This window comes from Emys orbicularis, chromosome 2, assembly GCF_028017835.1.
Source record: "Emys orbicularis isolate rEmyOrb1 chromosome 2, rEmyOrb1.hap1, whole genome shotgun sequence".
NCBI classification, from domain to species: domain Eukaryota; kingdom Metazoa; phylum Chordata; order Testudines; family Emydidae; genus Emys; species Emys orbicularis.
In genome coordinates this window covers 39,675,936-39,702,860 of record NC_088684.1, presented here as the reverse complement: position 1 = coordinate 39,702,860, position 26,925 = coordinate 39,675,936, and the positions used below count along the sequence as shown (strand labels likewise).

At 38.5% G+C, this 26,925-nt stretch overlaps 1 protein-coding gene across 2 annotated transcripts in view; it reads left to right on the top strand.

The window, feature by feature from the left end:
• Positions 1–26,925, top strand: part of VPS13B (vacuolar protein sorting 13 homolog B) — a 947,892-nt gene that overhangs the window by 596,975 nt on the left and 323,992 nt on the right. Inside the window, exon 29 of one of the 2 annotated variants that reach the window (XM_065397834.1) lies at positions 539–650. In XM_065397834.1, the coding sequence (XP_065253906.1) occupies positions 539–650 (112 nt within the window). Of the gene's footprint in view, positions 1–532; positions 651–26,925 lie in introns of both variants that reach the window. The other variant, XM_065397833.1, reaches the window with a different exon arrangement.

The window sequence follows — 26,925 nt, the reverse complement described above, 5'->3', positions numbered from 1 at the left end:
CAGTAAGGTGTGCTCCAGGGATAACTGTTGAAAGGTCTGCTATTGTATGGTGAGATTGTAAAATCTTGCATTATTTGATTCATACCTTCCAAAGGGGCCCACAACATAAGGCTGAGTAATATTTTAACATTTTAGATATGCATATACTTCAGTAGGGTGTTCACGAGGAAGCAGCTGTAGAATATGAAAATCTGTTGGAATCAATATCCTTTTGAAAAGGTATTTTTAAAATAAGATATCTCAAGGTAGAACAAGAGGTCACACATGATTTAAGTGCAAGACAGAACTTGATCGGGAAATTGGGCACCAAGTAACAGCCTTCTTTGTTGTATATCGTCATAGTAGTGCTATTGACTGCAATGGGGTTATTTGCGCAAGTAGTAACTCTTGTGCATAAATTTTTGCTAGATTGAATCCTTAGTACATAGTGTAATTCAGAGATTCTTTATAAACAATTTTTTATATATGTCTGCCATGTACCTCTGTGTACACACTCACTTATAAAACAGATGCATGTTTTCTCTCGCCTTAGCTGAAGCTAATCAGGCAATAAAAGAAGACACTTTGATTGTCAAGATTGGCTCCGTCTCTATGGCTCCCCAGGCTGACAACCCTCTTAGCAGAGCTGTACTCAGAAAAGATATTTACCAGTAAGTATTTTTCTTATATCTAAACTCACAAATATTTCATTTGTACCGGAAGTTAATTGGTCAGTAAAACTTGGTCCATGCAGCCTGTTAAAATACTTTTGATATTCAAAACCAGTTTTTTTTTATTTTCTTCACTTGCAGGCTTTCAAATCCATTCAGACATATCAAGTATTTCTGTGAAGTGTTGATGCATAACAGAATTTAAATGTCAAGTCATTATGAAAGTAAAGATCACAGATGAAAGCATTTTAAGAGACTTGGTTTTATGTAGTGAAAACTCAGATCACCTAAGAAGAAAAGGGACTGTTTGTGACTAGCATAGCTCTTAGTAGCAGTGTAGTGTGAAAGTGATAGATACTCAGAATGTAAATGGTAAACATACATTCAAAATGCAGGACTGTTGATGTCTTGTGGATCAAAGCTGTAAAGGAGAGCAAACTTCTAAAGAGACATTTCACAGTAAACACATTTTCTGCAAAAATGTCATGCTCTGGATTGTGTCATTGAGTATGTGCAAACCTCACTAATCATATGTAGGCAGCAAAACTGGCAAACGTATTTAACAACATGATAAAAAATAATGTATGATGTTGAGTAGAGTTGGCTCTGATGCCAGACATGAAAGTATGGTTGCAAATAATACCAAGTGAGAAAAGTCACAGAAATACAGATGAACAAGTGTCTTATAGTTCCTGTTGGTCTGTTTCTCAGATGTGGCAATATTTTTGTTTGAAAAGTACTTCATACTGCACTTCAATAGAAGTTACAAACATCAAAATCCTTTCCCAGCAGTAAAACATTTACTGCCTAGAAAATGACAGCAATTTTACTTTGTCAAATGTAGGAATTTTTAGGATGGCAGGAGACCATGAAATTTCTCCAGCTCTTTGTCTCTTCTGTTCATCTAGAAGTTATAAGGCAAAGTCTTTTTTTCTCCAAATACTTGTCAAATTTCCATTTGAAAATATTTGAATTATTGTATTTGCTCATATGTTTGTCACTAGTAGCTTATTTCTTATATTAAATGGGCTGTGACTATTATCACGTTAGGATCCCTTCTGTGAAAGTTCTTTGTGTCCTGTTGCCAGTGACTGCTTTCAATGAGGAGGTCTGAACCAGTTCCCACTCAGCTCACAAATGTACTGGCTTCTGTCTCTGTGGTTCCTCCGCTCTCACCATCCCCTCCCCCCCCCCGCCCCTCCCCCCCAATAAATTAGTTTCTGCTTTGTGAGGAACAAAACCAAAACTACATCCTAGTGTCCTTCTCTTCCTGTGTTCCTATCTGGAATCTAAAAACTATTTTAAAACATTCCCCTAGCATAAATTTGAACCTGCAAGATCTAGTTTCAATAATGTAATCTCCAGTGCTGTCTGTTACAGTTGGCATGTGGCACTCCCTGCATAGACATTAGAGACTAAATGGGCCAGATTTTCAGCTAGTGTAAATTGGTGTAACTCCACTGAAGTCAGTGAAGATACACCAATTTATACTAGCTAAGAATCTGGTCCAGTGCTCTTGCATCTGTGGGTGCAGTACACCACTACATTTCCAGAACTGGTAGTCACTAGTTCAGTCTGATGATTGGAGTCCTGAAGCTTTCTCTTAAGTTGGCTGCTTATAATGCACTAGACCAATGGTCTCTTTTCATTTGTGGACCCCTACAATTTTTGAATGGAGGTGCGGACTGCTTTGGAAATCTTAGACATACTCTGCAGATCTGCAAGGGTCCATGGACCACAGGTTGAAAACCACTGTTTATGTTAACGGGAACCTTTCATGTACCCTTAGACATAGTCTAGACATAGCAGACCCCCAGAGGTTTGCAAACCACAGGTTGAAAACCACTGCACTAGACTAGCTTTCGGCAACATATATTTGGTTCTCTCAGTTCTACAACCCAGAATGTTGTCTTTTGTTTTGTGCTGCTACGTTTTTAGATATTTTTTTAAATATCTTTTTTCTAACAAGGAAGTCATTAAAAAGCTCATATACAACACAACAGACTAAGGGAAGTTGAGGTAAAATTGGGTAGGATGAAAAGAAGTGTTGGATCACAAACATCCTACCTGACTGTCTGTCACTGATCAAATCATTGACCCTATACACAGCATCACACTTCTCAGAGCTGTAATCTTCTCCTCAGCAACGTCTGCAGTCTCCAGCAGTTTTCCCATATCTGCTTCATTCACTCGCCATCTTATTTCACACCATAGGTGAAAGGCGCATCTCTTTTCTCTCTTAATTATGCAATTATATTGACAACAATTTTTTAAAATCTTTTGGCGTATAGTTTTCATGAAGGAAACAATGGGCGACAGGGGATGAATCACTTAATGATTACCTGTTCTGTTCATTCCCTCTGGGGCAACTGGCATTAGCCACTGTTGGAAGACAGGATACTGGGCTAGATGGACCTTTGGTCTGACCCAGTATGGCCGTTCTTAAGGACACTTGGCAAAATTATAGCATATGAGGTTGCAATCCTGCTTTTTTAAAAAAAATGTTTTGAACTGTTGTGGCATGCAATAGCAAATCTCACTCTATCAAAATAAATGAAGTAATTTTTAACATCAAAAGTTTTAGGGTGCCAACTTTGTGGCGCAGTGGTAAATTTTCTGCACTTCTAATTGGGAGTTCAGGATTCAAATCCAGGATTCAGTCTGTGTTCCCATGCATGACATAGATTTGGGAGCATTGTGGTGAGGATATACTCAGTCTTCATTCAACAGTAGCAGCTGCTAGACCAGTAGAATTCAGAAGGGAGCTCATTTCAAAACTCTTGTTGGAAAGGAGGATAATACAAAGACTTTGTATAATTAGGGCATGGGTGGAAGCTAGAAAAGAATAAAAGTAAGGCATTTATGATTATGTTGGTTCAGCTTCAACCCTCTGCTGCCCAGAGACTAGATTTCATTACCTGACCAGGATTCTCACTATCTGGAAGGACCACAGCCTGTGGGGGATAGTGTTAGATGACAACTGTGTGTGACTGGGGAATCCAAATGTTAGTCTGGGGTTGTCAAAAAGCAAATGAAAACAACAAGCCCATATAACTTAACACACACATTTTGTTTAAAAATGGATAATAAATATCATTTGCAACATATGTAATGTACTGTCCATTATAGAACATTTAAAAATATAAAAAGTCTGTTGATTACTGGAGATTTATCTGCTGCAGTATAGTACTAATCCCAACATGGCTTCTTCCCCCTCTTTCCATCCTTCCCCCTGCTTCTATTTATTACTACTGTTTTTAATAGAATGTAAGAAAATAAATCATTGTCTGAATCACTGTCTTTACAGTGTTATGGGAGTGGGGACACACAGCCTTTTAATTTGTGGTCTCACTTTGGTTTAAACAGTCTTCTGTTTAGGTCTGTGCTGTAACCACATGGAATTAGTGTCATTTTTTGTAGTGTTCCTCATGAAGAAATTTTTCCCCCTCACATTTAGAAACTCTCCGTATTGGAAAACAGCTTTCTTGTTTAACTTGGAGAGAAAACTAAATTCAAAGTAGGGATCATGGAGAAGCAGCTCACCCTGAAAGTTTAGATGCAAACATTTCCCCACATGAATATTGGCATTTAGCAAGCAACATAATTAACTAAATGACTCTATTTTTATTTTACCGCAAAAAACAGAGATCCCAAATTTCCTCTCAAAATATTTTATCTTTAAAATACTTAAATTGCATAAATGTAGGGTTTAATTTCTTTTAAATCTATTATGGAGATACAACAAATAGGATAAATGTACCATAACACCAAAAATAAGACTCTCTTAAAATAAGCATTATTATACTATTTTGCTGCCTCCAATAAGGGGCAAGGCCTGCCCCTTCCTCTGAGATGTGTGTGTGTGGGAGGGTGGGGTTTTTTTATTTTATTTATTTATTTATTTTTTAAGATTTCTGATGAATTTCTGGTGTCTGCATTCCAGCTCATAAAGTTTTGCCATTTAAGAAAATGGCCACCATCTCCCATTCCTGTCAATGGGACTGAAGCTACAGGGTGCTCTAAGCTGGACAGCATGGCATAACCTTTATAGATGTCAGAAGGAATTAGGGAGAATGTATGTAGGCAATAAGTTGGGGGGGACAGGACTGGGAGTGAGAATGTGAGTGCAACCGCTGCCTATCCCATATATGGAGAAGGATAAACAGAGATAGAATGGCAGCTCCCTACACCTTTAGGGAGTAGGACAGGGTAAATGGAGATCCCTCTAATCACTGAACAGGAAGGCCATATTTTTGTGCATATATTAAAGATTGAATTTTGACCTGTCTGATAACACAGTTTAGAGTGGGAGACTTTCCCCTGAAGATGAAAGGAATCCAAAGACTGTTGAAAAACAATGTGATTTATTTATTTTTTAAAGACCACATCATTTACTGGGGTCTGACTCATGATTTTTGAATTCTTGGAATTAGCAACACTGACATGATCTTGTTACTCAGACTCTGTGGTGGACTTAGGATGTGTTCCAAAATATTAGTATTTAATACTTTATGTTGGAATTTATTAAATACAAAATTGTGGGTGGTGATTATGACTACTACAAAAAGCTTTAGATCTACTTCACCATTACTTTTCATATGGAGACTGATTTATTGAGAAAGCCTTTCTTATTGGGACTTTCCACTCTGAGCCCGACCAAGAGCACCAGTGCTAGAGGAATTTTCCTCACTCCCTTGTTCCTATTTACCCACCTTCTCTCCTCCTGCCATTTCTCCAGTCTCCACCTCTCCCCCATGATCAATACATATATTTTATGTTATGTTAAAAATGTTTTAAATAAATAGAAATAACAAGATACGTGCCTATTATCACCTTCACCAACTTTCTGCCCCATTACATTCATTTTCTGTTTTTCATCTTTTTAGATTGTAAGTTCTTGGGGCCAGGGGATTCTGTTTTCCTGTGTTTAGGTACAACGCCTAGCACAATATAAATAACATTCACCAGTTGAAACCCAGCATAAAAGAGAGCAGCAATTGAGAATCTCCCATTTTTTTAATTATTATTAATTATAATATTGGCAGAACTGAACTTCTTTACAAGATGCACCATACCATGTCAGTTTATCTGCTGGCATGTAGGGGGAGGGGAACCATAGCTCTGTCTACTCCCTCTCCTCCATATCCTGCCTCTGTCTATCTGCTTATGGTAGAGAAATATCAGATACGCAGTACCCTGCTTCCCCCAGCACCTGGTCCCAAGTTCTAGGTAGTGTGTACTGGGGAATGGGGCTTGCTGTTTTCGCATGATCACATGAGATCAGGGCATATTCTAGTTCTGTACTAGATGCTGCACAAACTCATACAAAGACCTTACAATTTAAGAAACTGTGACCCAGTCCTAGAATGAGTAGATTAAAACAATGTGGAGTGCATGTAAATATTTCATATTGCTCCATTAAATGACTTGTCAAGTCTAGAAAAGAAATAGTGACCAGGAGCATGGAGGGTACAGACTCTTTGAAGGCAACTGTGAAAAGGCCTGACATTTAAGGTGCCAAAGATCTCCTGTGAGACTATGAAGCAACTGGAAGTTTAGTGCACTCAGCACATCTAGGAGATCATTAGGCCCATAGTTGGTCAATAGGGAATCCCCCATCATTTTCAAGATCCAAGCTTCTCGTTCATACCATATGCTAATTAAAAAAAGCAATACTATTTAACTTCCATGTGTTTGCGCTGATAGTGCTGGAGTAAAGGAGGGAAAGAGTGATAGATGGGTTTCTGACAGAAAGTAAATACATTGCCAAAAAGCTGGATGGAAATCTGTTCTCTCTTTCAAATGTGGTTTGGAAAATGAAATGCATTTCTAATGTTTTCCAACAAGCACCCAAATTTCTAAGCATGTAGTTGTCAGCTGTATTATCTGGCTCAGTTTTGATACTACTATGGGCTACATTTATGTCATAAAATCATACCTGTTGATGAGGAATTTGCAGAACACTCTTTCTTGTGACCACAATATTAGCAATAGTGTACCCGTGTAGCCTTTTATTTAGCAGTTTTTTGTAAGACCAATTAACACAGCTGAAATCATTTTTCTGATTTAAAAGTTTGATATCAAATATCTGAACGTAACTTAAGGAGTGCAATTGAGACACATAGTTCTTGCTTTAGTGGTTGATTATTTTATAAAAACTTTCACCTTATTTTCCATTGAGCTCTAAAGTTCGGAATATTTAAATGAAAGTTTTTGTAAGTGAACAAAGAATTTACCAAAGCTCTAAAGAAGGATAAAGAAACAACTGTTTCACTGTTACACTACTGCTGGATGAACATTGAAATGCAATTATTAAAAAATACGTACAAAAAGGATTCTTGGTGGAAACAATATCAAGTCAGTAAAAATTCACAGATTTTACCACAAGTTACTAGGAAAATGAAGTTTTCTAATAAAATCTAGTTATGTCATTTTGGTTAGCTCTCTACTGCAGAGGTTAGGTTAGTGTTTTTTTAAAAATAATAAAGGTAAAAGATAGGTACAAAAACTAATCTTATTAAATATTTTTTTAAATAATTTGTAGGGAAATCTTTGATTTATAGCCTACAAGCAATTAAAACATGAGAGAGAGAGAGATTTGTTCTTTTTCTTCCCATTTTATAGTCCTAAATTGCTAAAGTGGATGTTTTGTACTCTTTAATTAGCTTCCTATGTTAGTAGAATTTCAGTTTTTTACACAGTAATTTTTCTCTTAAAAATATTTTAAAGCAATTTCACTATACATTTTAATTCACAGTTGCAATAGCACAAGTTCTAATTGTTTTGCAAAGCCTTGATTGATTTTTAAGATATTTAAATCAAATCAGTTATTTAAATTGTCTTGATTTCAATCATTCCACCCTGTTATACCACTTGAATTTATGCTTGTTTATAAATACCTTTTATGGAAATCCTTCTTGTTCTTATTTTCTAGAAAGGTTCATGATCATTCCCTCTTACAGCTGTTATGGAAAGAAAAGTTGCCCTGCTCTTTTAGAGTCTTACAGTGTCTCTTCATTTTCTATACTAATTAGAGTGGTTCAAGATGTCTGTCTCAGCCATTGTACCAGTAAAACATTCAAATATTTTGATAGCGTTACATGGAAACTCCATTCCTAATTAGCACTGGCACTTCTGAGATCATTGCAAGAGTTACTCATTTGAAAACATCAGTGGAAATTAATTGTAAAATTAAAGCTAAACACTGCCCATTTTATTTCAGATATCTAGCTTATTAGTTTCCAATACCAAAAGCTATCCAAACCTACAGAATGAATTTCACTAAATTTAAACTGTATATTTCACTTTTATTTTGGACTTTGCTTTTTTAATTATGAAGTTGATTGGCGAATACAATACCATTTGTTTAATTGAACGAAATATAATAGAATAAATCTCCCCTCCTCACTTTGTGGCTGGTAGAAATTAAAAAAAAATTCAGAAAGAGAAAATGATAGAAGTATTACTATCTCGTACTTGACCCCAAACACTTGCTTCAAAACTGTGAGTACTCTCTCCACAAATCATTTTTCTCTTAGTGGATTGAATTTTATTTGCAAATACTTGCTGAGTGTGAATTTTAAATTTTCACTTGCAAATATTCATGGATAGTAAATTTTATATTTGCTTCATGTGAGTATTCCAATCTGGGAACAAAAACATTATTATGTGACTTATATGTCCAGTGGTTGCTAATCAGTGTTGCTCACAAGGAAGCCACATTAAATAAAAGTTGTGACTTTTTCACATAGTTTTCAATTAATCGACAGTCTCCAAACAGAGAAAAGGTTAAATTTGTCAATTATGTTATTTGTTACAAATTGTTTGCTCAGCTCTCCTAGTAACTCTCCACCTAAGAATGTTTTTTATAAAGCAATTGAAGAAATTTAAAAGAACCTTACCCTAAAAAAAAAAAAGAAAGAAAGAAAGAAAAGAAAAAGAGCTTCAATAATTTATTGTTGCTTTATTGTCTTTGGACTTCAAATTGCTTTTTTTTAACTCTCCTAGTTTCCATTTTAGATGTTATCTGCCATAGTTTGTTCCTATCTGTTGGCTTCATTTGGTCAGGATTTCTGTTTTCTGAAGGATACCTGTGCAGCTCAAATAACCTCCTGTATCTTTTCTTTTTTCTTTTCCTTTCTACCACCTTGTTTGTTTAGGGCTATTTATGCCTTTTGTAACTGTATGTTTAAGTAGCCTTGGTGCTGAATCTGAGGATTTTGCTAAAATTCTAAATCTTCTAGGGTGAGATTTTGTGCTGTGCTTCTAAGAGGTATAGCACAGAACTCTCAACTCCAGGGGATGGAGGCTACGATTGCATTAAGCCACCATTTCATCTTTCCAATCCTGGGCTGTGCCAGCAAACACAAAGACTGTGCCTGGAATCTCTGTATCATTGTATTCTGTGCCCCACTCCCAACTAACCCCTCCCACTCCCAGCCCTGCCCTCCGGCACACTACTTATGCCAGGGTTTGCAAGAGGGTACTCCAAGATCAGCCTCATTGCTTTCTTCTACATTTCTTTCTCTGGGGGAATCCTCCCCTGGATGGATATGGGGATTTTAGAGGCCTTTTATGCCACTCTGGCCCTTTTACTTGTCATAAAGGGACTGGAGCAAGATGAAGCTCTCAACCCTAATGTTTAATGTAACGGTGCTAATATGTGGTATGAACCCTCCCATTCAGATTTTGAATATAATTATAGTGTGTCATGAGTATTTGGTGGCCCAGATGTAGCTTCCTGAACTAACACTTGTGGGTTATTTAGGAATAAATCAGGAGCAGTCTCTCAACTTACATGGTCTAGGACCAGCTATTAAAAGAAGCAGTTGTTAAAGGTGACTAAAAATTGCTCCTCTAAACCTTGTAGGCTACTGAGGTGACCTATTATTTCTAGATTTAGTTGCTGAAAAATTGGTTCATTTGGATTCTTCAGAATTAAATTTTCCATTGAATGAAACATTGCCTATTGAAGTGAAAGCAAATTACTGATGAGTTTGATTATATTACAATTCAGACAACTTTGGTGTCATTAGCATCATTGAAAAATACTCTTGTGTAATTTATAGTATAATAGCATAATAAAGTCTGACTCTCATTTCTGTTACAGTTAAGTAAAGGTTACCACCATTTGATTGACAGTTTGTAATATTAAAGGTCAGACATAAAACACCAAAAGCACAGCCATTGTAAATGAAGGTTTCTGTAAGATACTTGCCTTTCTGTATAGTGCTTATGTACTGCAATTTATATTATACTCTATAAAAAGGTCTCACAGCTGCTGGTGTTCTTACCTACCATGTGTTCTCTAAAGCCTACACAAAATCGGCAGGCTGACTAGAGTTTCCTTCCTTTTATGATTTTTATTTATGCCTATAATACTATTTTAACGCCGTTATTTTGTATTTGATATACAACATAGATAAAACTTGATACATGCATTTCATATCGCTTCAGTTTTGAAATCAAGAATGTGTTTAAGTTGCTTCAGTGGGAGGGGGAAACAGGATTTGTTTTCTGTGTATAGTGTCTGAGATGTAGTTTAATATAATTAAATTGTTTCTATTTCCTGACCAAAAAAACTGCAATTTTATTATAGTGAAGCCAATTAAAATAAAATCAAAGAATCATTTGATTAGTTTTAATTTGTTTAAAATTTTCATGTTCTGACATTATCATTTTACATACTGAAATACTTAGTATTTTAAACTTTTGCCTTGATATATATTAACTCTTAGAACAATAAATACAAATAAATATACTTGTCCTTAGTGTACTTTTACTGAGGCAACAGATTTATTCCTGTTTTTCTCTTCCTCACCCTAGCAGGAGCAATGCCTCCTTCCCAGCAGCCAGGTGCATCAAACTATTTGCAAACCTTAACTCTGATGCGAGCCCTACCTCCCCTCTCAAAATATACTGTGTGTTCTATGCCATATATTCATGCCTTAGCTCCTGATTCAACATGCCATTTAATAGAGTCACTGCAGATATCAGAGGGGCTCCTGAGTAGATTTTCAACTCCCATTGAAAGTCAGTCCTCCGCCCACTTGAGTGGTGTCTGGTGGTGGTTGGGCAGATGTAGGCTACCTTTGAACTCCTATGGCCTGGCTCCCAGGCCATTGGGGGAAGAGTCCTGCTCCACATGAGTCCACGGGGGATACTGGGCCACAGAGCTCCCAGGTTGCCTTTACTGCTGCCTTCTCTCATAAGAACAGCCATATTGGATCAGACCAAAGGTCCATCTAGCTCAGTATCCTGTCTTCCAACAGTGGCCAATGCCAGGTGCTTCAGAAGGAATGAATAGAATACGTAATCCACCCCCTGCCGCCCATTCCCAGCTTCTGGCAAACAGAGGCTAGGGATGCCATCTCTGCCCATCCTGGCTAATAGCCATTGATGGACCTATACTCCATGAACTTATCTAGTTCTTTTTTGAACTTTTTCATAACATCCTCTGGCAAAGAGTTTCACAGGTTGACTGTGCGTTGTGTGAAAAAATACTTCCTTTTGTTTGTTTTAAACCTGCTGCCTATTAATTTCATTTGGTGACCACTAGTTCTTGTGTTATGAGAAATAGTTAATAATACTTCCTTATTTACTTTCTCCACCCCAGTCATGATTTTATAGACACTCATATCACCCCTTAATTGTCTCTATTCCAAGCTGAAAAGTCCCAGCCTCTCCTGGCCCCCATGGCTGTTTAAGTCCTATTGATTTAAGCTGAGATTGTCAAAGGCACATAACTTTCCTTAGGTTCTTTTGAAAATCCCATCCTCAGCCCCTAGCTCAGTTTATCGCCCTTTCCCACCTCCCTCACCCAAACAACCAATCTCCCAACCACACAATACAGGTCATAGAGTCTGGAATTACTGATTTCATGTGGCTCCTGGGGCTGTAAAGGAGTCAGCTGCTGCTGTGAGAGGACTGCAGGGATGTGCCCCAAAGTCTTAGCAATAGAAGAAGGGGGCATCAGAGAAGGTTGGCTAGGCCATCCCCCAGTCACTTGGTATGCTGGCAGAGGCAGCAGGGGCTCTCCTTTGTGTAGAGGATACTAACACCTTCTTAAAGAGATACTTCCCCGACAAATTCCATGAAGAGCACAAACCCAGATGGTTGCTCCAGAAGAGAGAATTTGCTGGGCCACATGACTTCCAAAGTCCTGGCTTTGCTGAGTTCTGTAGCTGCTGCTACCACTATTGTAAGTTGCAGTTTTTGGAACATTACTGTAGAGTACTGTAATTCTTGATAACAGAGGGCTGCATTAGTTGGACTAGGGGAAATAACTTATTTTTAAGGGTTTAAATAGAGCAGTCCCATTATGGAAGTTACTTGTATTTAATAAATCCCAGTTGGGGGAATAGTTTACTTTCCATAAAATATTTCGCTGTTTGTCTGTCCTCTCGTTTCTTATAGTTGATTTTAAAAATATGTGCTTGAACACTCATTTAAAGATTACTTTGCTGTCATATATAGTTAAAATTGACATCCAAAGGTCTTGATTGTGGTAAGTAATTTACTCTAAAATAATTCAGAAAAGGTTTTTAAAAGCTGACTGTTACACTTTTTATATTAACTGTGAGTAAATATAATTTACATCATATTTGGTTTCAACAAATGTTTTGTTTGCTGAAAAGTATTTCCCAGAAATATTTAAAGCAGTTTTTTTTTCTTTTGTAGTATTTTTAATTATAACAGGATCTTAAGCTGAATATAATATGAGTGCTATGCTTCTGTTCCTGGGAGACCCATACCCCATTTGTAATGAGACATTTGTTAACTTCTGTATACAGCTTGTGGTTCATTCCATAAATATTTGTGGGTTCTCTGATGTCCCTCACACGGTTTTATCTATGACAAATTTATACCACAGTTCTTGAAGTGATTTGTGAATGGTTGGATTTATTTATTTTTATTTTTATTTTTTTTTGCACAAAATAGTTTGCTAAAATCTTTCTGTTCTATGTACAACATTTTTGTAAGCATTTCTATTTTCAGTTTTATGGACATTCAGCTGAATGAAAATAATCACATTTAATTCTATGTTCATATATAATTTGATTATATTGAGAAACTTGCATAGATAGCCATATACTGAGTTAGTCAAGAGAAGGAATTTGAACAAATTACTATTATTATTTGAGCACCATTCAAAGCTGCAGTAGCAAAAGTGCTCAACAATTTAGCATGGGTTTTTATGAGAGTTGGGCATCTAACTCCCACTGACTTTCATTTGGAGTTGGGCTGCTATCTCCTGTAAGTGCTTTTGGAAATCCCACACTTAATATTCTTCTAATGTTTCAGCTCTTATTCTTCACACTGGTATCTTATCTCATTGCACTGTTGATCATGTTGATTACACAGGACTAGGATATTGATTAAGTTAACATGCAGTATTTTTGCTGCATTTTAGGGACCATTTAAACTTTGTTTACAGGCAGAACTCTAGCCCAATTACAACTTCTAAATACATTTCATGTGCTTTCTGACTGGGCTGTCAGTTGTCAGTGAGTTTTCTGTTAAGAGTACAATGGGTGATACTCTTATTAATTACTGGCAGCCTCTGTTAGAGGATGGAAAATACTGAGATAATAGCTAGCATCATTATTGGCCTATTTGGTTTGCTTTAGTCTGATGTCCTCATGACTTCCAGTGGCATGGCAGCTTGGATTAAATGGCAAAAGGTATTACAACTGTGAAGGTGGCATTGAACAGAATATTGCAGGAATATAGATATGTACAGATGCAAACAGTCCTTGCAGACTACAGAGAAGACAGTTCTTGGTTGACAATGATATCCAGATTTACTTAAACCCAGGGCTATTATTATTTTTAAATGTATTTGTTATCGGCTTTATTTTTCAAATGGCAAAAAAAAAGCCCAGGGCTTAGAAGTGTGAGGGAAGAATCAGCTCAAAGGAAAAGCTAAGACTTTTTAGTTTCCCATTGTAAACAGGTATAAGTATATAATGATTATCCAGCGAAAAATTCAAAAGAAGCTTTGTTATAATTTATCTATAGGTTTGACTATCCTTATAGACATTTTGATTTTCCACAGACATTGTTCAGAGCTCTCAGCTTAATTATTTAATACCTGGCATGTTATGTAAACAGATGCGTCATAAAAAAAACAAAACACTTTTAAAAAAATCCAGAGATTATACCATGTTCAAAATGCAACTGATCGGAATTGTATAGATTTATGTTTATTCAACTGTGCTCAGAAGAATCTGCTTTAAATAATACAGCAGACAGAATTAATTGTGAAGTGTTTGTGTGTGTGTGTGTGTGTGTGTGTGTGTGTGTATATATATATATATATATATATATATATATATATATATATATATATATATATATATATATATATATATATATATAATGTCATTGATTGCTCCCTGCACTATTTTACTTCTGACAGAAATGCAGGACACCCAACTGCCTTTATAACTACCACAATTTCTATATTTTGGGAGCTTGACAGAGCCTGTTTAGACACATGAAAATTTAATCCATAATCCTAAAGGTCACTGTTGTCATGCAAGTGGGTATTCTAGCAAGTGTGGATTGGTTTTATCTGGCAATAAGTGCAACTGCAATTTACTTAAATCTGGTATTTGAAAACATCTTTGGCAGGCTTTTCATACATACTGTATAATAGTGTTTAACTGATTTAGTGTGAAGGCTTTGTATTTAAATTTGGCATTCACAAAAGCAATGGTGTATTCTGAGGCTTCCTGTGGCAGGATGTAGGTTTCTAAGAATATGTTGCCTCTTGCTGCCAAAAACTACCTCAACAACAGTGTTCAAAAGGTCTGTGAGTCCTACTGCCTTTGAATTGTGCTGCTTTTATGATGTTGTTAACCCTTTCCCCCTGTTCCCCTTGTAGTTTTGCTTTACATTTTTGCCTTTTTGTTTTTTGCTGTAAAAAAGAACTTTTGAGGGCAGCCTTCACACTGACCACATTTGCTTAGATATTCACTTCAGAAACTGTCTTCTAAATATGTTGGAAAACCCTATCTAACTTTTAGATGTAAGTATGGTAGTATGTCTGCTGCTAATATCTACAGTTCTGCAACAGCTATATAGGTTTCAGAGTAGCAGCCGTGTTAGTCTGTATCTGCAAAAAGAACAGGCGTACTTGTGGCACCTTAAAGACTAACAAATTTATTTGAGCATAAGCTTTAGTGGGCTACAGCCCACTTCATCGGATGCATAGAATGGAACATATAGTAAGGAGATATATATACACATACACAGAACATGAAAAGGTGGGAGTTGCCCTACCAACTCTAAGAGGCTAATTAATTAAGATGAGCAATTATCAGCAGGAGAAAAAAAACGTTTGTAGTGATAATCAAGATGACCCATTTCAGACAGTTTGACAAGAAGGTGTGAGGATACTTAACATGGGGAAATAGATTCAATGTGTGTAATGGCTCAGCCATTCCCAGTCTCTATTCAAGCCTAAATTGATCGTATCTAGTTTGCATATTAATTCAAGTTCAGCAGTTTCTCATTGGAGTCTGTTTTTGAAGCTTTTCTGTTGCAAGATTGCCACCTTTAAGTCTGTTACTGAGTGACCAGAGAGGTTGAAGTGTTCTCCTACTGGTTTTTGAATGTTATGATTCCTGATGTCAGATTTGTGTCCATTTATTCTTTTGCGTAGAGTCCGGTTTGGCCAATGTACATGGCAAAGGGGCATTGCTGGCACATGATGGCATATATCACATTGGTAGATGTGCAGGTGAACGAGCCCCTGATGGCGTGGCACATGTGATTAGGTCCTATGATGATGTCCAACTCTGTCCAAAAAAACTTATTGCAAAATTCTGCAAATTTAATTTGTCAAACTAACACTACATAATCACGCCAGTTTCAATTACTTTGGTAATTTATTTCAAAATACCTGTCAGTGAGTATGTCTGTAACAATACAGAGACACACAAAAATTCCCCCAGGAGTAGAGAGTTAAAGAAACCCCTATGACAACCCAATTCCTGTTTCTCTGCCCCCTTCCCCTCCCCCAGAGCTGGAGGACCAGACACCTACCACTTCTTCCCCCCAGAGCCCACCTGCAGACCCCCCCAGCCAATACACCCGAACCCCCTCCTTCCCAGAGCCCAACCACAGGGCCCTGTCAGCCCACACACACACACACCCCAGATCAGAGCTGCGGGCCCGCCCTTGCCCAGACACCTGTCCCCCTCTCGAGCCCAGGGATCCAGAGGGAGAAACAGCCTGATGCTTGGTCCCAGGCTTGCATGGAGTTTCCTGCACACTGCCCTCTCCCTTCCTCAAGGCATGCTGGGAACTGCAGCTGCCAGGAACCCTCTAGCTCCTCTCTCTCCCTCCCCCCCAGTAGTGTCTTCTTTGTGCTACTCCTGAGGGCATTCTGTGCCAAAAAATTAAACATTCTGGGCACAATATTTTAAAATTCTGCAAGTTTTGTCAGTAAATAAATGCAGAGGCTCCAGCATGGCAGTGGGGTGCACAGGCCACTGGCTGCACGAAGGTGGGAAATCACCCTGCAGCCTCCCCATCCCTCACCCCGGGGACATGGACTCAGTGGTGAGGTTGCACCTGACCCTGACACAGCACATGGCCTGGGCCCGCCCCAGAAACACTCCAGGGCCCTGCCCCTTTGCACCTGGTGCACCAGGTGTGAGTTAGGCAGACTCAACCAGGCAGGATCCAAGTGTGGAGGGGGTCAGTGTGGGGGGATCCAGGTATGGGGTGGCAGGATTCTGTGTGAGACAATCTGGGTGCAGGCAGCTCAGTGGGGGGTGTAGGTGTGGGGGGATCTGGATGCACAGAGGCTCATTGGGAAGGGGGTTCCAGGTGCAGGGGCAATGGGACTCTGCAGGGGCTTCCAGGGTTTGATAAACTGACACAACAGTGACAAGAACTCCTGTCCCACATCAGGTTATCAAACACACTATTGACAGTATATCTTTTATATTGCTCACCATGCTGTTTAAATAAGTTCCATACAAGAAACATGAAGCCTGTGTTCAGTGAAACTCAACCTCAGTTTTTCCAGGTGAATTTATAGAACACCTGATAAGACTGAGGTATTGTACCACTAAACTACATGATATAACCAGTAAATACAAAAGAAAACACAGGATGAAAACAACTGTAGAATCACGAGGTTATTTGTCTCAGCTTTGTGGTAAGCCAAGTATTTATGAAATGTTTGGGAAAGTCAAAACTTAGTGTCCTATTACTGCCAAACAATGTTAAATTATGAGAGACAATTATTTCCACTGTAAAACAAAAGAGTAAAGAATTTCATTTATGTTTTTGCATCTTGTTTTTCACCAATTCTCCCTTATCTCCCCACCTAACCCCTCTGAGTTTTTTCCTTCTCACTGAACCTTTAAACAGAAATTGTATTCCACTTGTTTCTTGTGGAAATGTTTTGTCATCCAAAAATATCACTCAGATCTTCATTTGGAATTATGCATATTTATCACGTTTATGGTCTGCCAACTGTACATTTACACTATGCTCTCCACATTTTGGTGAACGCTTCAAAAATATATCAAGATTCCTCAAGCTGTCTAAACATTGATCAGTGTAAAAATGAAAAACTAATCTCTAAATGTTCAGACTCTTTCAGACTGTAATTTTTGTTGAGGAATTTAAACAATAAAGATACAAATAATTAACAACAGATTACACCTATATGGATATCTGAAAGCATCAGCCGTCTTAAGTTTTATTTTATACTTTTTTACAGTTAGTCTAAAATTACACTGTATAGTTGCCACACTGTACCTTGTCATCATTGGGTCATTCATTTCTGTGTTCCCGATATGGCTGTAGAAGACAACTGTAATGTAAAAGTTCTTCTGCTTATTTGTGGGAAATTATTGTACACAGAGCTTTTGGAACAAGGGACTACTTTTAAATGTCTGGTCACCTCACAGTATATGTAGAGCATTTCCTAGAGGAAGTAAGCACAAGGCCAAAATGTTTGATGTGTGATCCACTGTAATTCCTTTCATGTGTTCAGTGGCTTTTATATGATGAATGCAGTGCGACCAATTCTGACCTTGGTGTGGTCCAGTGCATTTCAATTTGATCTTCCTATATGAATATTACAGTGGCACCCACCTGCCACCACTACTGTAATTAATATTTTGTTTATTTCCTTAAAGATGTACCATACTGAGTCCCAAAGTCAGAGTAATTGAAATAATTAAACAGTATATTGAATATATTTGCGGGGCTTTAACTTTTATATATAATACAATACCTTTTCACTCCATCAGAGGATCTCAAAGTACTTTAAAAAGAATTAATGAATGAAGTACTTTAAGGTAGAAAAATATTATCTCCATCGTACATATGAATAAACTGACAAACAAAGGTTACAATGGGAGAACAGGAATGAAATATGGGTCTTCTGATTTCTACTTCTATGTTGTAACCAGAACAGCACGCTCAGTTCCATAGGGAGGATTATTAGTAGAATGCATGCTATGACAACCTCAAGAAATGAATGCAGATCTCCTGACTTCTGCTCCTATGCATTTACCATAAAACCATCTTTCCTCTCTTTTTTTTACCTTTTCTATGAAAATTATTCCTGTGAAAAAGATATGCAATTGAAAGGTAAATGGTTACTGATGATTCCACCACAATGGCTGATGGAATTGATCAAGAAAAGGTCACAAAGTAGTTAATTATACCTTTTGTTGGACCAATGACTGCACCATACCTTAAGCAAGGGGTAGGGGCGTTGTCCGGCTTGTCAGGGTAGGGGTATAACGCTTTACAGTGGAGTGGGAGAGGAGGGATGAGAGAGAAGCACAGAAGCTGCTGCAAACGTAGAGTGGGTCAGTATGGTTATGCTGACTCATCCCCCAGGGACCGGAAGGGCTGGGAAGTTGATAAAGGGCAAACATGGCGGGAGAAGCCCTTTTCTCCAGACCTAGGATTACCACCTTTGAAATGCAAAAAACCCAATATCCCCCCACCCCACATACAAGGCAAGCCGGCTGCAGTCCCAGCCAAAAGATAACTCCACAACTCCCCCTTCAACAGCCACTTATAGTATCTCGAGAGATAACACATATAGATAAAATTGATAACATCACTGATAACACTGCTCTACAGCCAAAATGCTTCTGAAATAAATGTAGTCAAACTTTACTAATTCTGGGTCACTGAGAACGAAAATGATGCTTAAAATTGTTGATTGGCTCTAGTTTTCAAGATATGCTATTGGGTCAGTATATACGAACCTTGACTTGGGAATGGCGGAGGATAAGTGAGTTATAAAGGGAAGGGATCTCAATTTAAACCAGAAATGACTAAAATACATCTTTGACTGGATCTATGAATAAATCTATGACTGGGTTTGGACAGTACTTGCTTTTTAGGCAAAACAATGAATGATGCAATCTGAAGCTGTTATTGCGTCATACATGATATGAATTGCATCATGTTATTCCTAGAAGTCATGGATGATGCAATCATAACGAAGCTTACATCACTCTGCTGAACAAATTGCCCTATATCAGCTCTCGAAATCATACAGTGTCGTGCTCTCTTATTTGTCAGTGTTTGATTTTGCAAAGGGACACATTTCTGTTTAGCCAAAGTGAGCAGAGATGCCTCGTACTTGTGTGAACAGTGCAGATAACTTCTGCTATGTTTGTGGTGAAGTGACTTTTGCATCACAAAAGCGCAGTATAACCACTATGGTTAAGAAAGCCTATCACCTTTCTTTTGGCTGCAAAATTAGAGATCAGGACAAGAGCTGGGCCCCACACATATGCTGCAACACTTGTGCAACAAATCTTCGCCAGTGGTTGAACAGGAAAAGGAAATCTATGCCTTTTGCAGTGCCAATGATTTGGAGAGAGCCAACAGATCATACCAGCAATTGTTACTTCTGCATGGTGCCTCCAGTTGGGAAAGGTGTGTCAAAGAAGAAAAAGTGGACTGTGCATTATCCAAACATTCCATCAGCTATACGCCCAGTACCCCACGGAGAAGGACTGCCGGTTCCTGATGCACCAGAATCATTCTCACTTGAGTCAGACGAGGAAGAGGATGAAACTTCTGGTCCTGAACCATCAATGTCACAGGACCCACATTTTCTCCCATCCTCCTCCTCTGAACCACACCTCATAACACAAGGTGAACTGAATGACCTTGTCAGGGATTTGGAACTACCCAAGAGTAAGGCAGGCTCCAGACTACAGCAGTGGAATCTCCTGGCAGGTGATGTTAGGGTTTCCATGTTCCGTGACCGTCCAAAGGATCTTGTCCCATTCTTCTTCATGGAAGGTGATCTTGTAGCCTGCAACAACATTGATGGTGTGATGGCAGCCCTCAACGTCGTTCACGATCCAGATGAGTGGAGACTGTTCATTGATTCATCGAAGAGGAGTCTTAAAGCTGTTTTACTGCATAATGGCAATGTTTTGCCATCAATTCCAGTTGGTCATGCAGTCCATATGAAGGAAACCTATGACAACATGAAACAACTTTTGAGGTGCATAAACTATGACCAACATCAGTGGCAGCTTTGTGGCGATTTGAAGGTTGTTGCTCTCTTGCTTGGTCTGCAGACTGGATACACAAAGTACTCCTGTTTTCTCTGCGAATGGGATAGTAGTGCAAGAGATTCCCACTACATCAAGAAAGACTGGCCACTCCGACAGTCATTGGAGCCTGGGAGGAAAAGTGTTCAGCATCCACCACTTGTTGAATCAAGGAAGATTTTGTTACCACCCTTACACATCAAGCTGGGTCTGATGAAGAACTTTGTCAAGGCCATTGACAAAATACAAGCAGCTTTCAAGTACCTCCGTGGAAAATTTCCAAGGTTAAGTGAAGCTAAGATAAAGGAAGGTGTCTTTGTTGGTCCTCAGATTCGTGAACTTCTTCGAGATGATGCATTTGACCATGCACTGCGTGGCAAGGAAAAGACGGCATGGAAAGCCTTCCAGTTAGTGGCAATAAATTTTCTCGGAAACAACAAGGCAGACAACTACAGGTTGTTGGTGGAAAACCACCAAGGCATACAAAAGCCTTGGTTGCAACATGTCACTAAAGATACATTTTTTGCACTCTCATCTAGATTTTTTTCCACCGAACTGCGGAGCAGTGAGTGACGAGCACGGCGAGCGATTTCACCAGGACATTGCAACAATGGAGAAACGCTATCAGGGCAAATGGAGCCCATCAATGCTTGCAGACTATTGCTGGACAGTGACAAGAGATGCTCCATTTAATGAATACAAGAGAAAAGCCAAGAAGCGCCGAGTAGACACTGAATAGGACTAAACTATGTACAGAATAGTTTTTTGCCTTTTGTTTCATAATAAATTTTATTTATATAACCCTTTTGCTGATTTTTAAAGTGTTACATAAACAGGACAGGTGAAATATTTTCATGTAAAGCAACCATAAACACATGAAAAGACCTAGGTTTACAATTTATGATTAAAACTCTACTATCTACACAATATACATAGACATAAAATGTCAAAACTTAAATATCTTAGAAACAGTATCCAATCAGTTGTTTTAATTGTCATATTTGAATTCAGCACATCAAAATACATAATAAATAGCACATTTTATCTCTGAAGCAGACGACTTCTCAAAAATTGTAGACCAGTGTAACAAACAGGTGTTTGTTTTATCAGCACATTTTGCCTGTTAGTCTTTGTAGTCTGTTGTGTTTAGCCAGTTATCACTGAATGTACAGTTTCTGATGTGAGCTTTTATTGGGGGGGAGTGTAGTAGGATCACTCGCACCATCACCCTGTTCTTCCATTATTTAATATGCCTTGCACATCTCCTCACTCTCGCGTGACTCACACCTCTCTCACACACGTGCGGTGCACTTGCATGTTGGTGGGCAGACAGCTGCTTTATTTTCAACAGTTTGGATCTATTATTGCTTACATCTGTGGAAGTGGGAACACTGCAGCATCTTTAGCTGGACACAGAAACTTTTACCATTAGATATCCCGGTGTATTGTGATGATAATGCAAATCTTTAGACCAACGTAAAAAAAATGGCAGATTACATTATTTTTTTGACAACTGGTAAATCCAGAGAAATAAATCATCCAGGCTGGTCAAATGCTGACCAGTTGGTAACCCTACCTGGATCATACGGAGTAGCATCTACCCTCCTTCCCCTGGGAAGTGGCAAAAAAAAATGCCAGGTTTGGTCGGGACTCGCTGTGGGCACTGCACTAGCTGCTCCTTTATCGTAGGGTTGGGAAGGAATTTTTCCCTCACCACCAGATTGGCCAAGGTGGAGTAGCGTTTTTTCCCATCTTCCCCACAGCGGGTTCAGGGGGGGCTTTGTTATGTTGAGTAGGGAAGGGAGTTAAACTATGATGTCGCAAGACATTATGTAAGTGTGAGGCAGATGTCCAGTGCAAGTGCTCCACAGGGGAAGTATACAGTGACCAGTTAAATGGCTTGGTAAAGGAGATGCTTGTTAAAGGAGCGGAATGGGGGAGAGAAGGGATTTGGGGCTCCTATGACTGGCACGGCGAGCCAACCCCCCTTCCCTTATAGCACACCTTAACCCTCATTCAAGGGCGGGTTGGGATGGTAAGATCCAAGCAATGGGTTAGCTGGGGACCATGATAGAAAAGATATTGAAATGATCATGGAGTTACCTGCACTGTACACTTTTATTTGCTGGGTAGTCCCAGGCATCTAATAATAAAGCTGCGGCCTGATTAAACCACATCACTTCTCCTGTCCTTTCGGTATAACCAGATAATTAGTTTATAATGCACAAGCTTTCATCTGAAAACAGTCCCTCGGAGTAAATGAGTTTTTTGTCTATCTTGTAAATATTTCTGTTCTGAAGAAACACCTTTCAGAACAATTGTATGGGGAAAAATGGACTGCACCAGCTGGGCAAGAGTAGTGCTGGAAACACCCTTTAAAAACTGCTTGATCTCATCATTTCTCAGTACATAAATTTTATTTTCAGTGCCGTTACCCATACACAGCTGCTAAGGTGTCAAGGATTTCTTCCACTGCCAGTACTTGAATACAGTACAGGTCATTTTATTAGAAATTTGGTTATTGTAAGAGTTCCTGGTCTGCCTTTTATTTTGAAACTCTTATTTTGAACTCTGTAATTTTGTTATCTGATAATAATGCTCTTTAAAAGTTCCTCTGCCATGTTTTGTTTTGAGACACTACTCTCTCAAATCCTTATGTATATACATTTTGTTTCTAAATGTGGGGGAAAGGGAAGTGGGGATGTTAAGGCAGTAAATGATCTAAAAGTTGTTTCAGGTACAACACTAGTCCTGCAGTCTCTCTTGCCGATTTTTGTCACATATTCATCTTTTTTTTAAATGATTTATCTATCCTGTTCAAATGTGAAAGACCCACATAAACAAAAGGTGAAGATGGCTAATATTTGGGGAAATCAGTAAAACTGACTCTTAAAGGGTTGTCAAATGTACAAAGTTAAACACACTGAAAAAGTAGAGAAAATATTTTTCTCTAATCTTTCAGATGTTAGTAATCTTGTGCTACTTGTCACACTAGTCAGACCAAAATAATTCAGACAATATTATTTTTAGTTGACAGTGTCTGTCTAATATTTAAACATTTTAATAGTCCTAGAGGCATTTAGGACCTTAGATTTTAAGACCTAGCTTGGCATTTTCCTATATTATAATTTGCTTAAAACACACACATTTGTAATATGAAAATAAAACTATTCAAAGTTATATATATTGCAAACTATTATATATACTGTTTATCTAGCTATCTTAGCTATTTCTGTAGGGCCTATCACAATAGTATGCATTGTCTTTTTGTAAATCAAACATGCACATATGACTGGTTAGCCACATGCACTCCCAAATACCTGACCTGTATTTGTGAAGCTTTATGATTCAAATACAAGATTTTAAAGTATTACATTAGCAGATATGGCAATGCTAATGTTATTCTGTAGTTGTGGAGCATATAATAGAGTATTATTATACTAATACAACATACTATTGCATATTAGAATTCTTCCAACTCCCTATCCTTTTTGACATAGTATATTGACAACTGTTTTTAACCATGTTCGTATATATAATGTTGAGTCTTTAGCAAAAGTTAAGTTAGTGTTTTAACTCATAGCTATAGAAGATGGAGATCAGTGCACCCAGGATATCCAATCAATTAGTATCAGAGGGGTAGCTGTATTAGTCTGGATCTGTAAAAAGCAACAGAGTGTCCTGTGGCACCTTTAAGACTAACAGATGTATTGGAGCATAAGCTTTTGTGGGTGAATACCCACTTCGTCAGACGCATGTACATGACTCAGTACTCTCTGTTGCTTTTTACAATCAATTAGTGTTATTTTCTGCATTTCTGCAGACTCTAAACTTCCTTTTCTTTAATGAAGTTTCTGGCTGGTGGTTGTGAAGCTAGCCATCACTATCTCAACAAGTGCCCTGTTGTCTTTATAAATATGCACCCTGATAGAGTGATACAATAGCACCAAGGGAAGTATTAAGATGATCTTACTTTGATGCTTTGTTTTCCTATCTCTCATGCAGCACCCCTGGCCTTCTATTTCACATTTTTCATGTTCTAAAGGGAGTATGGCAATCAGTGTCAGAATAGTTTGGTGTGAATATACAGTTTAGATTTCAATGTGTCCATCTATATGTGTAGTTCATATAAATGACTCTTATCCCCTCCCATCTGCCAAACCTGCACAGTCATCCAGTGACAATTCCACCAACCCCCCTTGCAACTTTTTCCCACCTCAGTGCTATAACTGTGTACCCCCACAAGCTGGAGAAAGCATGCTGAATCTCACTTCAATTGCAAATGCCCTATTACACCTCAAATTTGCACACAGCAATGCTCAGAAAGCACATATTAAACAAATACGCAAATATACATTTAAACTTCTGTGACCGCATAATCAGATATATGGAAATGTGTCTGAATTCATCCTATACCTAACCTAAAGTCAGAATAAGCACTTCCAGACATATTAGTTTCTTGGGTAAGATGGACTGCTCAAAAACTTTCTTCTTTGAGTAGTGTCCCTATGGGTACTCCACTGTAGATGTGCTTGAGTCCCTGTGCTGTTGATCAAAGACCTTCAGTAGCAGTGTCCATACACACGCTGTCTCTCCTCATGCCCTGCCATGAGGCTAATCACGCGCAGGCTAACCCCCCCTCAGTCTCTTCTTAACTGCCTCTGGCTAGAGACAGAGCTAGTCGCAGTCCGTTATGATGATTGCTTTCAATTTTGCATTTCTATAGTTAGTTAACCTCTTAGTACTTATCGTAGTTATAGTTGTAGTTTTTTCCCATTTTCTTTTTTCTCCTTAAATTTTTTTTAAAAGACTTAATTTCCCCCAGCTTTTTTCCTTGTTGGGGACCCTTCCCCCAGTGGGGTATGCCCAGTCCACTGGGCTTCAAGAAGTGCTTCTTTTGCAAAGAGGTGATCCCTGTCGCAGACAAGCACTCCCAGTGCATTTGCTGCCTCAGGGAAGGCCACATTCAACAAAACTGTGGTCTCTACAAGCAACTCAGGTTCTGGTCTCATAAGGATAGAGAGCTCAGACAGAAGATAAATTTCATGGAGGCGGCTCTCCAACCCTCTCCAGACCCGCACCATGAGTCACCTGGCAGACGTGAGTCTTCCCCACAAGCCTCAACATCTAAAGGTTGTGGGTCGAAGAAACAAGCTGCTTACCTTTCTCATAAATCGTTGAAAAAAAGGGAGTGGGAAGTCCCCACAGTGACCTCCAAGATACCCGCAATCATTCTCTGGCACGTTTGGTATCCTCGGTACCTTTTGCACTGACATCTTCGCAGTCCAGTACCCCTGGCTCATGGAAGTCCAGAACGGTGTGTACCATCGACAAGTGTATAGACCCAGTGGGCATGGGCACTAAGTCAACGGTACCAGGGGACAAGGACAGGAATAAGCACTCCACTAAGAAGGCATTTCAGGTACACGATTCTACATCGGTACTGTCATCTAGGCCTCATCCAGCACCAGAGCAACTGGTATGGACAACTTCCGAGTCCCTCCCAGTACTGCCAACGGCAGTGAGTTAGTCAGTACTGCCAGAATTCTGACACACTAGGGACCTCTGTGTATTATAAACAAGGTACAGTAAAACGTATTTATTTGCTCAGTGCTTCTCACTGTGTTAATAAGGACATTTTAACTCATTTTTTATTTTAGCTTGTTTTTCACCTTTAAATTAATTCATTTATTTTAACAATGACAACTACATTTCCTCTTATCTGGTATTGTTCATGGTCCATATACCACATTTAGCAAAATAATTTCTCTGGGTATAGCAGGAGATGTCCTGTGTCTCCTGGTGTTTCACAGGAAACTGCTGTCACAGCAGATACCCATTCTAGCAGAAGCACCATCAGTGAAACAACAAGTTGAGACACCTGGCTTCAATTTCAGTTTTGACTTGCAGGACCCATGTAAAAGAAAACCTCATTCTCAAAAGGTGATCCATGCTAGCTCAGTGAACACAAATAAAAATATGAAAATATCCTTAATCTACCATTTCTAAACTTTTCCATAAAGTATAGTAGATACACTAGAATACTAAAATTGATATAAAACTTATTAATTGAATTCACAATGGATAATTTATGTAGTCATCCAGGGTCACATTTATAATTGTATAATCGTTTTGTGGTGTTTATAACTTCTTGAATAGACATATAAACCAACTGTGAGATGGATTACTTTTGCAATTAGTATGTTGAAAATAAATGGCAAACAGTGACTGAAACATACACCAATGAGTTGTAAATAAAATTCATTCCTGGTTATTCTTTATTGTTTCAAATGACTGATGTAGTTAAACACTTTTTTTTAAAAATCTATAATCTAAACATTCTCCATTAACATTTTGTTGTCTTTTAAATTAATGCTGGAAAGGGCCATGCTAGTTTCTGTGAACCCTGTGGCCTTTGCTTCTTTCTGTTCACATGTAGTGTTGCCATGAAAGTCAAGTGACTCTGTGGGGAGGTTTCTAAGAAAAGGGAGAGGATCAGATGATATAAAGGTTGTAAAGACCTCTAGATGACTGAAGTGGTGGGACACTGGAGACACCACAGCCTTTGATACTTTTGGATCAAAGGATGTATTGACTATGGGTGTATTAGGACATCATGCAAAATGCTGATGATCAGTGCCAGTCTGTGATGTGACTATACCATTTTCTGTCTTGAATATGATTTTTAGCGGGGGGGGGGGGGCTATTGGGTG